This window comes from Caretta caretta, chromosome 3, assembly GCF_965140235.1.
Source record: "Caretta caretta isolate rCarCar2 chromosome 3, rCarCar1.hap1, whole genome shotgun sequence".
Classification (NCBI taxonomy): Eukaryota; Metazoa; Chordata; order Testudines; family Cheloniidae; genus Caretta; species Caretta caretta.
Window position 1 is genome coordinate 148,870,909 of NC_134208.1, and position 13,480 is coordinate 148,884,388.

Sequence of the window (13,480 nt, forward strand, 5' to 3'; positions counted from 1 at the left end):
CAAAGAGCTAATCCGCTAAGGAAAAGGATTGGGTGCTGTATATAGAAACCCCCAAGCAAAATCCCATCTCGCGAGTAATTAAGGAAGCAAAACCAGGCTCCTGAGCATCAGGCAGAGTAGAGAGAGGCGATGCCAAGTGTGGGAGAAACTGGATCCTGGCGAGCATGTTAAGTAGCCTTTCAACTTCTCTCTTTGGAAGGGAGAAGGGGTCACTTGAGCCAGGGTTTGCATGTCATGAGGCCGCACGAGGCAGCATATAGAAACCAAAGGGGAGCGGCAGAACAAGGCAAGTAAGGGTCTGGGCTCAGGTGACAAGTCCAAGGCCTGGGTTGCAACACCTGATTTTCTCTGAAGATGTCAACACCCTGTCTGAATAACCCTTAGCTCCCTTCTAGCACTTTCCAGCCACCAGGTTCTAGAGGCGAGTGAATACCGGTCTCACCATTTCACAGCAGGTGGGATGGAGATGGAGGGGGTTGATGGGGGGCTAGGTTTTCAAAAGGCTCAAAAACCGAAGCAAGAAGACTCTGAAGTCAAGTGGGAATGGAGAAGTAACTGCATGGGCCCTGGAGCAGGAGAGGGGCCATTGTGGTGCCAACCCTGGCTCCCTGCATCCAAGTGTCCAGTGCTGGTACAGGTGATGTTTTGCAGACAGGGAGTTGCAGAATCTCTTATGTGCTCAGATTAGGTGTCTGAGTGGGAATAAGGCCCTTTGCTGTGGGGTTTGTGAGTAAAATGGCTGTGTCAGAGCAGCCTAGACAGACACACAGTAGCTCCAGCGGGAAGGATTGTTGGATAGCGCAGCTAGGTCTCTTTTCAGTGCCTCTGGCCAATGCAGGTTGAAAGGGAGAAGATGTGGCATTCTCCCTCATGATTACCTCCAGGCACCAATTACCCATGTTCCACTAAAAGGGCTATTATTAGAGAGTGGCTCTGGGAAGAGAGCCCCTGGGACATGTCCAACTTCCATTAACTGTAGCAGCCCTGCAGCATCACTTGGCATGAGTGCTAAGCCACTTCTAAGATTCTGGAGCTGGGATAGTGAGGAACACTTTGAGAGGACAGAGGCTGTGAGTTCCAAACATGATTACTCTGGGTGTCTGGGGCATGGGCTGTGAAAGCAGCCGGTGCATTGGGCAAGAAGGCCTGGTGGCTAATCAGTTCCTAATCCTGGCCCCAGACCAGATTTAGTGAGATATAGGGAAGGGGCTTATGCAGTAAAACTTATGCTGCAGACTGTATGTATTGTTCTTTCTTATGCAAAAGCACTGGCTGACGTCCATATGGTTCAGCGGAATATAAAACCCTACAGGGCAGAAAATACCACTGTACACTCACACTCGTGCTCATAAAATACAAACTGGGACTGGGAAAAGGAATGAAACAAGCCACACTGCCGCTTTTAGCAGCATGGAGTCAAGGGGTGTCAGACCTTATGCCAGGCTGTAGTCCCAGACTAGGGTGTGGCACTCCCCAGAGAGCCCTGCACACTGACATTTGCTGGGCTTTCAGTGAGCATGAGGGAATGGACTGGGACCCAGGCATTGGGCCTAAGCTGGAGGAACCATCACTAGATGTGGAAGCAGAGACACAGTTCTTTATCTCTGTGTTGGGAGCCCTGAAGACCCAGTTTTGATGGAGCCTGGCCTAGCAAAAAATGCAGTGTCCGTGGGCCAGCTGAGAGGGGAATGAGTTTTGGGTCCTGCTGAGCTGGCCTGGAATCATCCCAGTGGCCTAGAGCCCAATGGCCTAGAGATGAGTCTCTCTCCTTCCCCATCTCCAAATCAGTCCTGTTGCATGTACTCCATTTGGTGTTGGAAGAACCAGCATTCAGGGAAGAACAGAATAGACTCATTCTAGATTATGAGAGCAGAAGGGACTAGTTGGAACCTAGGCCCTACACCCAAGACATTAGAAAAGAGGACAGTGGACCAAAGTAAGCCACTCAGAGTACCTGACTCTAGACGCTGCCCCCAAAGTGATCCTCATTGGGTCAGTCTGGATGATCATAAGCCCAAATAAGCTGCCCTGAGAAGGGAAGCCAGACAGGCAATTCCAGGGAGGAACTTACATTGCAGGGTATGTGCGTTGTGGGAATGTACCTGTATCCCTGGGTAGGAGCCTGTGATGAATTGGGGAACCTATGTACAATTTAGGAATTCTGGTTGATATTATGAAGTTGTTACTATGAAAACTGCTGGATCATGAATGCCCCTCTGTCTGTGCATGCATGGATTCCATTTCTGTTGGTAAAGGCTGTCTCTTGTCTTCCTAAGACTGGGCACAAAAGAAAGCTGACCTTAATGACTGTACTCGGATCACACAATAGTTTTGCTAAGGAGGGTGTCTGAGGGTTGGGAAGTTAGTTTGAGCACATTGGTCTGTAGGGAGAGGGTTTGGAGAGTGGAAAGTTACCAAGTGGCACAAAGAGACAGGTGACTAAGCAGCAGAGCTGAGCAAAAATTGTTTGTCAAATAGTTTATTTGTCAAAAAGTGCGAGTTTGTTCATCGTGAAATGTGAGTTCAGCAAATAATTTCAACCAAAACCAAAAAAATCAAAATGTTTCAGAAATATCAAAACCTTTAATTTTGACCCAACTCAAAGTTCTGCATTTCAACAAAGGCAAGGGAGGCTAGAGTCACAAAATGGCCTGGTGGGAGGAAGGAAAAAGTCTCCCTTATAACCTGTAGTCCAGTCATTAGGGCCCTCTCCTGAGTTGGGGAAAATCCTGGTTCAGTTTTGCTCTCTCCTTGCTGTGGCGAAGCGGTTTGAACTGAGTTCTTCCACATCACAGGAGTAGTCCCTAGCCATCAGGCTACGGGACAGTCTGATGCAGCACTTTCTCCGTTTCTCCTTGTCATAGTTGGGGCTAGCCCCTTAACAGGGAGTGGACTCAGTCCCGCTGTGGCCAGTTAAGTACCTCCTAATAAGGTTAATAGTGGGCACCTCTACCCTATATAAAGTCAGATAGTTCTTAGGAAGAAGGAAAGGAAAGGAAGTACCAACAAGATGGGCCTTGAGGAAGATGGCAGGATGGTACCCTGGGCTGAGGAAGACAGGTAATTATGAGCTCTGGAAAGGAACCTGTGGCCAAGGAGAGCCCTAGGAAGTATCACTTGATAAAGGGAGACTGGATGTATGGTTTATTGATTTTTCTTATGACTGTACATATGGATGTCTCGGAGAGGAGTTTGAGGAAGGGCACATTTAAAGAGGATCGGTGATTTATTGATTTGGCTTGGGAGTGTACTTAAAACAGTCTATGAAAGAGGCACCCAGGCCTGGCAGAAGTCCCAAAGGGAATGTTACTTTGGCTGGACAGTTGGGAGTTTGGACTTTCCATTAATGTGGGAATAAGAAAGTTACATATGTGCCAACAAACAAACCAAGCCCGGGAGTAACAGTGAAACTTGGGCAGTTCCTGCTCAGGGAGAGGGGGTAGAAATGAGGCAGATCTGGGGCACAGGCACACCCAGCTGCAAGGGGGTGCTACAAGATGACTGCCTCTGACATTCCTGCTGAAGCTATTTCATTTTTTTCCCAGAAACACTGGGACAGGGTCTCCCCAGTCCTAGGTGAGAGCTGTAACCACCACACTAGAGTAATTCCCATACTTTCCCTGGCCTGTTTTCTAATCACTGTCTTTCATGGTAGCAATATATAGTTAGGTGCTTGAATAGCTCTACCTACAGCTAGGGGAGATTCTATGAAATATGGGTCCTCTGCTACAGAAAGCAACCTAGCCCAGCCTTCGGGGGAGGGGGAAAGCTGAGAGCCATCTACTCGTTGCCTTGGTACAGGTTGGAATAGCTTGGAGGCTGCTCTCATTTGCACTAGCTGGCTATGGCTGTCAGAAGACAAGCCAGTAGCTAGGGCTAGTTTGAGCTGCTCATCTGCACCCTGCCATAGCCCCTGCAGCAGAAGGCCTATGAGCTGAATACATCTGCTGTAACGCACTGTAGAGACTCTTCTTCCCTCCCCACACCTCCCACCGCATAGGGGAATCCCCTGCAGGGGACTAATAGATGTTTTCTGCTCCTCTGGTGTTACCTGAGTGGTCCAAATGGAGTGGAGAAGGCCAGAGAATCTGCTTAAAAACACTTTTGGGAAACAGTATTTGAGCCTCAGACTAAGAGGTTGGACAGCTGAGGGCAAACAATTCATGGTGTGCACTGGGGAGCAGGAAGCCCCTCCGCTACACCAGACATGAAAACCAATGTCCACAGCTAGGAGACAGGCAGAGTAAGTGATTTGCATTTACTGCCAAGAATCATAGAAACGCAGGACTGGAAGGGACCTTGATATGTCATTTAGTCCAGTCCCCTGCACAGAGGCAGGAATTATTCTCTCAACCATCCCTGACAGTTGTTTGTCTAACCTGTTCTTTAACACTTCCAGTGACTGGGATTCCACAACCTCCATAGGTAATTTGTTCCACTACTTAACTACCCTTACAGTAGAAAGTTTTTCCTAAAGGCTAACCTAAATCTCCCTTGCTGCAATTTAAGCCCCTTGCTTCTTATCCTGTCCTCAGTGGTTAAGGAGATCACTTTCCTTTATAACAACCTTTTCCATACCTGAAGGCTTATGTCCCTCCTCAGTCTACTACAGACTAAACAAACCCAATTTTTTTTTTCAATCTTTCCTCATAAATCATTGTCTAGACCATCAATCACTTTTGTTGATCTCCTCTGGACTTTCTCCAGTTTGTCCACATTCCCAAAGTGTAATGCCCAGAACTGGATACAAGGCCTCAACTGGAGTATTATCAGTACTGAGTGGAAGCTTAAACACTCCTGTTAATACATCCCAGATTTTTTTTTTTTTTTTTGCAACCGTGTTAAACTGATTAATTTAGTTTGATTTCCTATAATGCCCAGACCCTTTTCTGCAGTACTCCTTCCTAGGCTGTCCTTTCCCATTTTGTATTTCTGCAACTGATTAGTCCTTCCTAATTGTAGTACTCTGCATTTGTCCCTAATTCAGATTATTTCTCCTGTCAAGATCACTTTGAATGCTGATCTTGTCCTCTAAACTGCTTGCAACCCCTCCCAGTTTGGTATCGTCAGAAAACTTTAAGTGTACTCTCCATGCCATTATCCAAATCATTTATGAAGATATTTAATAGAACGAGGTGCAGGACTGATCCTTGCAGGACCCCACTTGAGATGCCCCACCAGCTTGATTGTGAGCCACTGATAACGGAGTGTGGTTTTCTAGGCAATTGTGCACCATCCTACAGTAGGTTTATCTAGAAGAAGGTAAATAAGCACCTCTGCCAACTGCTATGAGCAGGCTCAAGTAATGCAGTTGCCAGTGGGATGGGTGGGGATTCCCATGGAACAATAAAGCAGGGGGAGGTATCAGAAGAGCAACAGCGTGATCATGGAGGTGGAGGGACCGAGTTCCATGACCAAGACTTGGTCAGTCTGGCTATGACATATAGTAACAAGAGGGGAAGCAGGGCGATATAAGCCTGCACCTATTGGAAATGGAGAGGAATTGTTTGTGGGGAATGCTAAAGAGGAAGGGGGCTCAGTTAAGCAGTGCAATGTTCCAGCAGATTCTCAGGGCACCTTTGCTAATGTTGAAGGGCCTTTTGAGTTACTGAATAGTTGCTCAAGGGAAGCCCCCTCACAGGACTTTTAAAAATGCACCAGATAAAGGCCCAGGGAACAGGCTGCAATGCATAATCCTGTTCAGCTCTGGGAGGGGAGAGGGAAAGACTAGATGGGACCCAACAAAACTTTTCCTTCTCTCCCCTATATGAGCAGGTTCTAACATAAGGCATCACTCAGCACCAACATCCATTTAATTCCTCCCTCTTCAGAAGGGGAGCAGAGCACATAGGCTGCTAGTTACAAGACAAGCAAAAGGGTTGGGGCGGGAACAGCAGCTATAAAATCCCAGCTAAGTGTGCAGGAGGCTGAGAGGACAGCTCTGACCAGCACAGATGCAGGCTGGGAAGAGCTGAGTTCCTTTGAGACACAAGGGGGAGCCCTGCACTCAGCTCCCCAAAAGAGGTGCAGAGAAACCAAGTCCTGCTCTTTTGTCCTTTCCCCAGGTAACAGCAGGTGGTTATGACCTAATGGCCCCAGAAGAGGTGAGGGCAGCAAGTCAGAGTCCATGAGGCTACAGGGTCAACGCGATGGCTTTGGCTGTTGTGTTCAGTACAACAGAGGAAACAACGGGGATGTCTCTGGCGACTCTCTGAAAGGGGGGGACGTTGGGTCCTTCCAACGTGTCCAGGATACCTGTGGAGGAGGGTAAGAAGTGAGAGTTAGACACTAAGGGAAGAGTGTTTCTATTCCACTCTGGCCAGGCAGACAGGGCACATGCTCAGAGGCATTGCACATGTATGCTGGAGGCTGGGGTCTCAGGACAGGTAGCTTTTAGGTTCATACAAGCAGTAATACTTCCAGAACGAGCCCTGTGTGCACGTGGCCAAACAGCTGCACTGAGCAGAGCCTGTCACCTCTGCAGTAGGGCAGGGTGGCTGTGTATCTGAAGAGTGGAATACAGAGCCCCTCACCCTGAGACTGTCAGCCATCATCCTCTCTGGGGGACCACTGCAGTGTCACATGCTCCCCTGAGATACTCCTAGGTACCCTCAGCTTGAGGGAGCCCTCTCTCCCTTTGACTTCAGCACCTGTCCGGTTGTCCCTCAGGGCAGTCCCACAGATCTCCTGTTTTTCATCCTTAATTATGCATAAAATATTTACAGCGGGAGCTGCAGCTGGCAAGGGCTGTGAGACATTTGTATCTCTCTGCAGTACAAATATGGACCTGGTGTGGCAGGGAATACAAGTACAGACTGAGGACCTGTGCCCCAGGCCCTGCCTGTAACCCCTTTAAAGCAAGTGATTTCTAGGGCAAGCCTTTGGAAAATGTTCTTCCCAGCAGAAGAGTCTCACACTATGGACTTGGAGCCCTTGCTCCAGCAGAGAGAATGGATCCATGACAGGGCAGTGCTGACTTCCAAAAAACGTTAAGCCATTCTATAAATATCAAGGGTGGGGCCGCATCTGGAATACTGCATGTAGTTCTGGTCACCCTATCTCAAGGGGTTTAGAGAAGGGTGGCAAGAATGATTAGGGACCTGGAAAAACTCATTTGAAAAGACTGGCATTGTTTACAGTCAGAGAGGAGATTATATATAATGGATGGTCTAAACAAGGGAATTCTCCCTGCCTCATAACACAAGAACAAGGGATGTTACATTCAAAGTAAATAAACATACTTTTTTCATACAGTGCATAATTAGACCTTGGAACTCCCTGCCACAGGCAGTAAGTAAGACTAAGAATTTAGCAAGATTCAAAGAAGAACTGGACATTTATATGGATTACAAGAATATCCACAGTTAACACTTATGCTAACACTTTGGAAGGGCTATCAATTCTTGTGCTTCAAGGCTTATGCCAGGCTGTAGCTATTCGAATGAGACCGAACGCAGGCAGCAGATTATACCACATTAGACCTGCCTCTGAAGCATCTGGTACTGGCCACTGACAGACAGGATACTAGAGTAGATGGATCTCACATCTGATCACATATGGCAATTCCTGTGTTACCTGACCCAGAACTGTGCTACAGCTTGGGAAGAACAGAAACCAGGGCCCCAGGATGCCCAGTCAATAACCCCAAGCCTAAACAGGTGTTGCCTTCTCTTACCTTCCACCACCTTGTGATAGGCAAAGTGCAGATAGAGGAGGAAAAGCATGTGCAGAGCAGCCAGGATTCCACACAGGATGAGCCGCTGGGTATGTCCTACTGTGCGTGACACCAGCACAGCAACCTAGGAAAGAGACCCGGGTTAGACAGACAAGGCCCCGCCTCTGACTTCAGAATCTTGAGCAGGAGATGCACATGGGAGATGGGCCAAGCTGCAAGAGCTTGCTGATCCCTCACCCCCTCTTCAGGCAGATTCCTGCTGCAATCAGGCCTCCAATATCCCTAGACAGAGCTCTTGGGTCTAGCCAGAGGAAGTTGGTAAGGGTTAGAAGGTACCATGTTCAGTGAGCAGTCACCTCCTGTCAGTGCTAATGGATACTGGGAACTCTTTGTGGGAATGGGTATGGACCTCCAGGACTCCCCATCATGCTGCCCACTACAAGGGGAGTCAGGCTGCTTCCCATGACATCCCACTCAGTTGTGATGGGAATTACTGCCAGTCCTGCAGAGCAGAAAGCACATCACACTGCTGTCTCCTCTAGTTCACCTGCAGTGGGGCTCCCCCTAGCCTAGCAAGACCCAGACTTTAGCCACTAACCTCAGGTGAGGGAGGAGTGACATCAAAGGTGTATCTCTGCAAAATTACAGCTGACAAGCCTGCTTAGCAGAGAGCCCCTGCTGGGCTGCCCATCCCTTACCATTCGTAGTGTGGAGAGGCCGCCAATCACCAGCCAGAAGATATAGAAGAGGGAGTGGAAGTGGATGTTATAGGTAACAAAGAGGGTGATGCAGTGTCCAAAGAGACCATAGCCCTGAAAGGAACAGAAAATGTATGGTAAGAGTGGCAGCCCCACATGGAGGCACATAATGTGCACTGGACATGAAAAGTAGCAGCTTACTCTGAGCACACCAAAGCTTCACTAGGTGCATGTACGCCAGAGAGGTGCAGCAGCCAACTATCACACAACCAGCTGTGGCTACTGTGATGGCTGGAGGTATGGCTTCCTGCCCCAGAATGCCAGGGCCTGCTGGAGGTGGGTCTGGCAGTAGGCCCTACTGTGGACTTAGATACCACAGGGCCTGGCTGTGGCAGATGAAGGAAACTAACTTATGTCTAGAGGCAAATGGGAATCTCCCAGTTTCACAGCTGGGCATTGAAATCAGGGAAAGAAACAAGCTGTCAGTCTGGAGCAACTGCCCCCTCCCCTTGTCCCAGGAGAGGGGTCCCCAGCAGGGATAGCAGCTTGGGACTCAAAGTAAATTCCTGCCTTGCCCCAAGGGATTGTTCATATGTATACAGTACAGCCACAAATAGAAACCATCAGTTTACCATGATGCAAGGGCTACATTCCCATCCTCCATCCCCTGGTGGAGCTCTGTGCAGCTACCCTGCACTCTGGGAACCCCGCTCTGAACATACCAGCAGTGACAGCATCTGCACCATGGTGATCTGGGCATTGCACAGGTATGCCAGGAAATAGATGAAGGAGGAGACGCCCAGCCAGTAACCGAAGCACGTGCCAATTGCTGTGCCCATCAGTGTGCCTTCCCTCTGCAGAGAGAGCAAGAAGGTGAAGAGGATGGCAGAGAAGACACCACACACAGAACAGTTACCAACCAACCACTACCCACCCTCAGCAGATTTCCCCTTGCCTTTGGTAGATGTTTACCTAATGCCTGGCTAGCAGCATCCAGGGGGGATGGACCAGTGAATCAGTGCTAATTGTATAGTGCAGGAGTCCTGCAGAAGTGATCTCAAGTTGGTAATTCTGTCACGCATGAGTGTGTCTGACATCACCATAAAAAAGCCCCCATATCCAACATCTAACGTTTTACCAGTACATTTAACTGAAAAGCTGCATAACAGCAATTGAGACTTCAGACCTTACTAATAAATACATGTATCGTATCAACATAAAACATACATAACTCAGTTTACAGTTTGGTGTATAAAAGCTAAGTAGCAAGGCACATCCAAAGCACACATATGCTTAGTCAAAAAGCCCACTGGCAGCACAAGTAAGATCCTGTTTTTACAACATTAATAATCTCTACAAATGTCAAATTAGGGCAACGCTCACTGGTATTCTCCAGCTATGTTTATTGGGCTGCTCCATAAACCAAATTTAACTGGCTGATCAGTTAATGGCAATGGTTTTCCACCAGCCCCAACTTATCCTGACAGCCCCCACACGCATCCCAGCAGCCCTGACCATACATCCCACTCCTAGCAGTGCCCAACACCTCAGCCCCACTGGTCACAGCCCCCACTCATCTCAATATCCTGGCCCCCCCAACTCCACCAGTCCCAATCCCACGAAATCCCCACTCACAACTCACCCCGAGACCTTTCTGGGCACTCACTGGGCACAGCACTCCGCTCCTCTCCCAGGCTAGGGCGGCTCCTCTTGCTCCTAACCATCCTGTCCTGGATTTCAGGTGCCGGAGCACCTCTCTGGACTGCTTAAGCAGCACTACACCCCTGCACTGGTCCATCCACTGCAGTAGGCTCTTTCCGAGCTTCCCAGACAGCAGAGCATTGGATTCTTCTGACCCTGCCAGCCCCAGAACAATAGGCCCTACCACACACCAAGGTCCCCTTCACCAACGCATTTCTAAGTCACTCTCAAAACAGAAGCACCCTGTGTAACCAACAGCAGCTCAAAGCCTGGTGCAAACCCTGGCTTAAAACTGAAATGTTCCCTTACAATGATGGTGTCTGAGGTCTTCATCCCATGCAACAGGATGGCCACCAATGTGAAGACCAGCATGAGGGGGCCGTAGAGCTCACCTGCAATCTTCTACAAGGGGAGACAGAGAAGGGAGGGGTTTAGTTAGTGCTGCAGGAAGCCAGACCACCTCCAGGCTATATGGGAAGTGCCCTAGTCCTAGCTCATACTCTGGTCACTTACTGACCTGAGCAATTACAGCAAAGGCTGATGATAGGAACCAAAAAGAACCAAATCATACGAGTAAGGGTTAAGGAGGAAGCTTAACTGAGATACTGACTGAGGAGTCAGATCAGGAGCTAGGGTCCTACTGCATGGGAGTAGGGGGATGTGGTTTAATGGGAATTAACCAGGAAATCTGGTTGAGGGACCATACAAGAACTTCTGTCCCACACAATCCATACGCAATCACCCTTACACATGCGTGGCAAAGTGCTTTAACAAATTTATCCATAGAGCCCTATTTTGGAGGGGGTGGGGAGGTGGGGGGAGAAGGGAGGCAAAACACAAGGCCACAAAAGGAGTCTGTGTCAGAGCCCAGAGTTCCCTGCTCTCAGGCCATAGTCAGCTCCAGTACAATTAGTGAGAGAGCGAACAAAAGCTGTCTGTAGCACTGTGTCAGCAGCACTTTGCTGACAGGCTTATTACTTAGCAAACTGACAGCTTTGGAGAGCACTGGACTTGGGGGTGGAAGTGAGTAGGTGCTGTACGATTGTGCCAGCTCTGAGAGAGGCATAAAGGGCAGCACTGCCTTAAGAGGGCCGGACTTATGGTCTCCTTGCTGTCGGTCACAACTGCTGAAACCCCCTCAGGCAAAGGTGTGCAGAGTACTGATAGGCATTTCTAACACACTCATCTCCCAAACATCTGATTAAGCGCTCCAATGCCTCTGAAGCCCATTCACTCAGGATACAGAGCCTGGTTCATCACAAGGGAACTCACCTGGGGAAAATTAATCATCTTCATGGGGATCATGGACTCCAGCAATCTGCACCGCACAAAAGCGCAGGAGGATGTCAAGAGCAAGGAAGACAATTAAAAAATTAACAAGAAACCTGAGAAGTGAGAGATGCTGTATTCCATTCCCTGATCTCCTGAGCCAGTGTAACCCCGTGACCTGGGGCCATATTGGAACCAGTGCTCTAGTGATGTAAGGCTCCATCTCTCTTTCCCTCTGACCCCCAACGGAGCCAGTCAATCCCAATAGCAACCGGGGACCTGACTGGAAACAGAGCCCTAGAAGGAAAGGATCTGTATTGCAATCCTAGCCCTCTGTGCACAAGGAGATTTCTGAAAAAACTTTTGCCTGGTGTCCTGAGGGCAGGGTGGCACCATAGGAAAGTGTAGAGAGGCTATCATAGAGGAGACAGCCAAAGCTTTGCACCTGTGGAAACAAACGTTGTGTGGGACAGATGGAGGTTTAGTAGACCTCTGCGCTTTCCCCACACAGGATGAGAGATTAGCAACAATGAAAGGCTAAAGGAGCTGCTGGGCTCAGCTCCACAAACCCTATGTCTTGAACACAGAATGGCACCAACAGGCTTCAAATGAAACAACATCCAACTCAGTTAGGGGATGTATTGATGTAACTCTTTAGGGATAAACAGGGATAAGTACTTTGAGTAATCTGGAGCACTTTCCCCCCAAAAGCTTTCTCCATAAAAAGCCCATAAGCAGAAGTGGACTAATTAGGAGCAATCCAGGCCTTCATTATACAAGAAATAGCATGGAAGATGCTCCTCATTTTATGGCATGGCTCTTCTGCCCTATTCAGGTGGCACCTCTACTATGTGTCCCTGGTCCATTATCATGGGGCAGCCCTTCTAAAGCACCTGATGTATGGGCCACAGCAATGCATACAGTTGCTCAAAAACAGATGAGAAGCCTGCATGACCTGAATCATTTGCCCCTCTGCCCAGTTTGCTCACCTGTTCCGAACTTGGATGGGCTCCACATCAAAGTAGGGTCTGAGAATATCTATGTTGGCATAGAGACTGAAGGCCTTCGAGGCTTGTCTCTTACCTGCCTGCCACATCTGCGGAGAGAAATGGGCAACTGTAGCAGACTGAACACTCCTTCTGCAATGCTGCTCTGAGCAGATTCCCCTAGAACCAAAGCACCAGGTGGCTAAATCTTCAGAGAGATCAGCATCCCACCCAAAGCCTGGGAGGAAGCAGGACAAAGGACATCAGGGCCACAATGGGACTCAGGTTGGAGCACTGGGAAACCCTCAAGGAGATGGGGAATAGAGGCCAGGAGAGAACAGGGTCAATTGGGAAAGGGCTACCTGGCCCTGAGATGGGATCTGGCGCCCACCACAGTCAGAGCCAGTGCATGAAGGTAACATAGCCAGGGCCCCATCCTTGCAGCACTCTGCTCACCTGGTCAGCTACTTGTCGGCCCAGCTGTCCCTTAAAACCTTTCATACCCAGAAACTCTCCATCCTCCTCGTCTGCCGCAGCAGCTTCGGCATCCACGTCCTCCTCCTCCTCCTCCTTCATGCGTTGGTGCATCTCGCCCATGTCCTCGAAGCTGGAGCCAGACGTGTCGTCCATGTTCTCCATGTCGATCACGGCGGAGCCTCCCCCCTGCGCCCAGGGCAGACGGACAGTGAGCCAGGCTCAGCAGAGCCGAGGCTCGGGCCAGGGGAGACCCCGTCCCAGCGCTACGGTCCCGCAGCCAGAGCAGGTGCCGCCGCCGCCGCCCGAGGGGCAGCGCAAGGGGGGGCCCCCGCAGGGCTGACCGCTTCGGGGCTGCACAGGCCGGCCAGGCCGCCTCCCCCCGCCACTAGCCCTGGGCGCCCCACAGCGGCTCCCCCAGGCCGGCCCCCGCGGCCCGTACCTGCAGCGTGTCCTCGAAGCCGCCCCACTCCGCGCCGGCCCCGCTCCTCCCGCCGCCGCCGCCGCCGCCTGCCCCCGCTGGCCCCGACATCATCCCCCTTGGCTAGGGGGACAGGAGCCCCCGGCCGCTCCGCGCCGCGCCGCAGGGGCTCGGGGAAGCCGCGTCTCAACCACGGAGGACCCGGAGGTGACGGACACGGACGTCAGCCGCTCTGGCCGAGGACGTGGAAGCTCCT

General features: G+C 50.1%; 1 protein-coding gene across 1 annotated transcript; it reads right to left on the minus strand.

Annotated features, from left to right (window-relative positions):
- Positions 1–2,463: 2,463 nt before the first annotated feature.
- On the minus strand, positions 2,464–13,459 carry YIPF3 (Yip1 domain family member 3). Its single transcript, XM_048843566.2, has 9 exons — positions 13,246–13,459; positions 12,786–12,992; positions 12,333–12,439; positions 11,347–11,392; positions 10,384–10,476; positions 9,096–9,227; positions 8,374–8,487; positions 7,676–7,799; positions 2,464–6,255 (listed from the first exon to the last, which is right to left on the minus strand). The coding sequence occupies exons 1-9, from the start codon at positions 13,336–13,338 to the stop codon at positions 6,134–6,136; spliced, it is 1,038 nt and encodes a 345-aa protein (XP_048699523.1). The 5' UTR covers positions 13,339–13,459; the 3' UTR covers positions 2,464–6,133.
- Between the last annotated feature and the right edge of the window lie 21 nt (positions 13,460–13,480).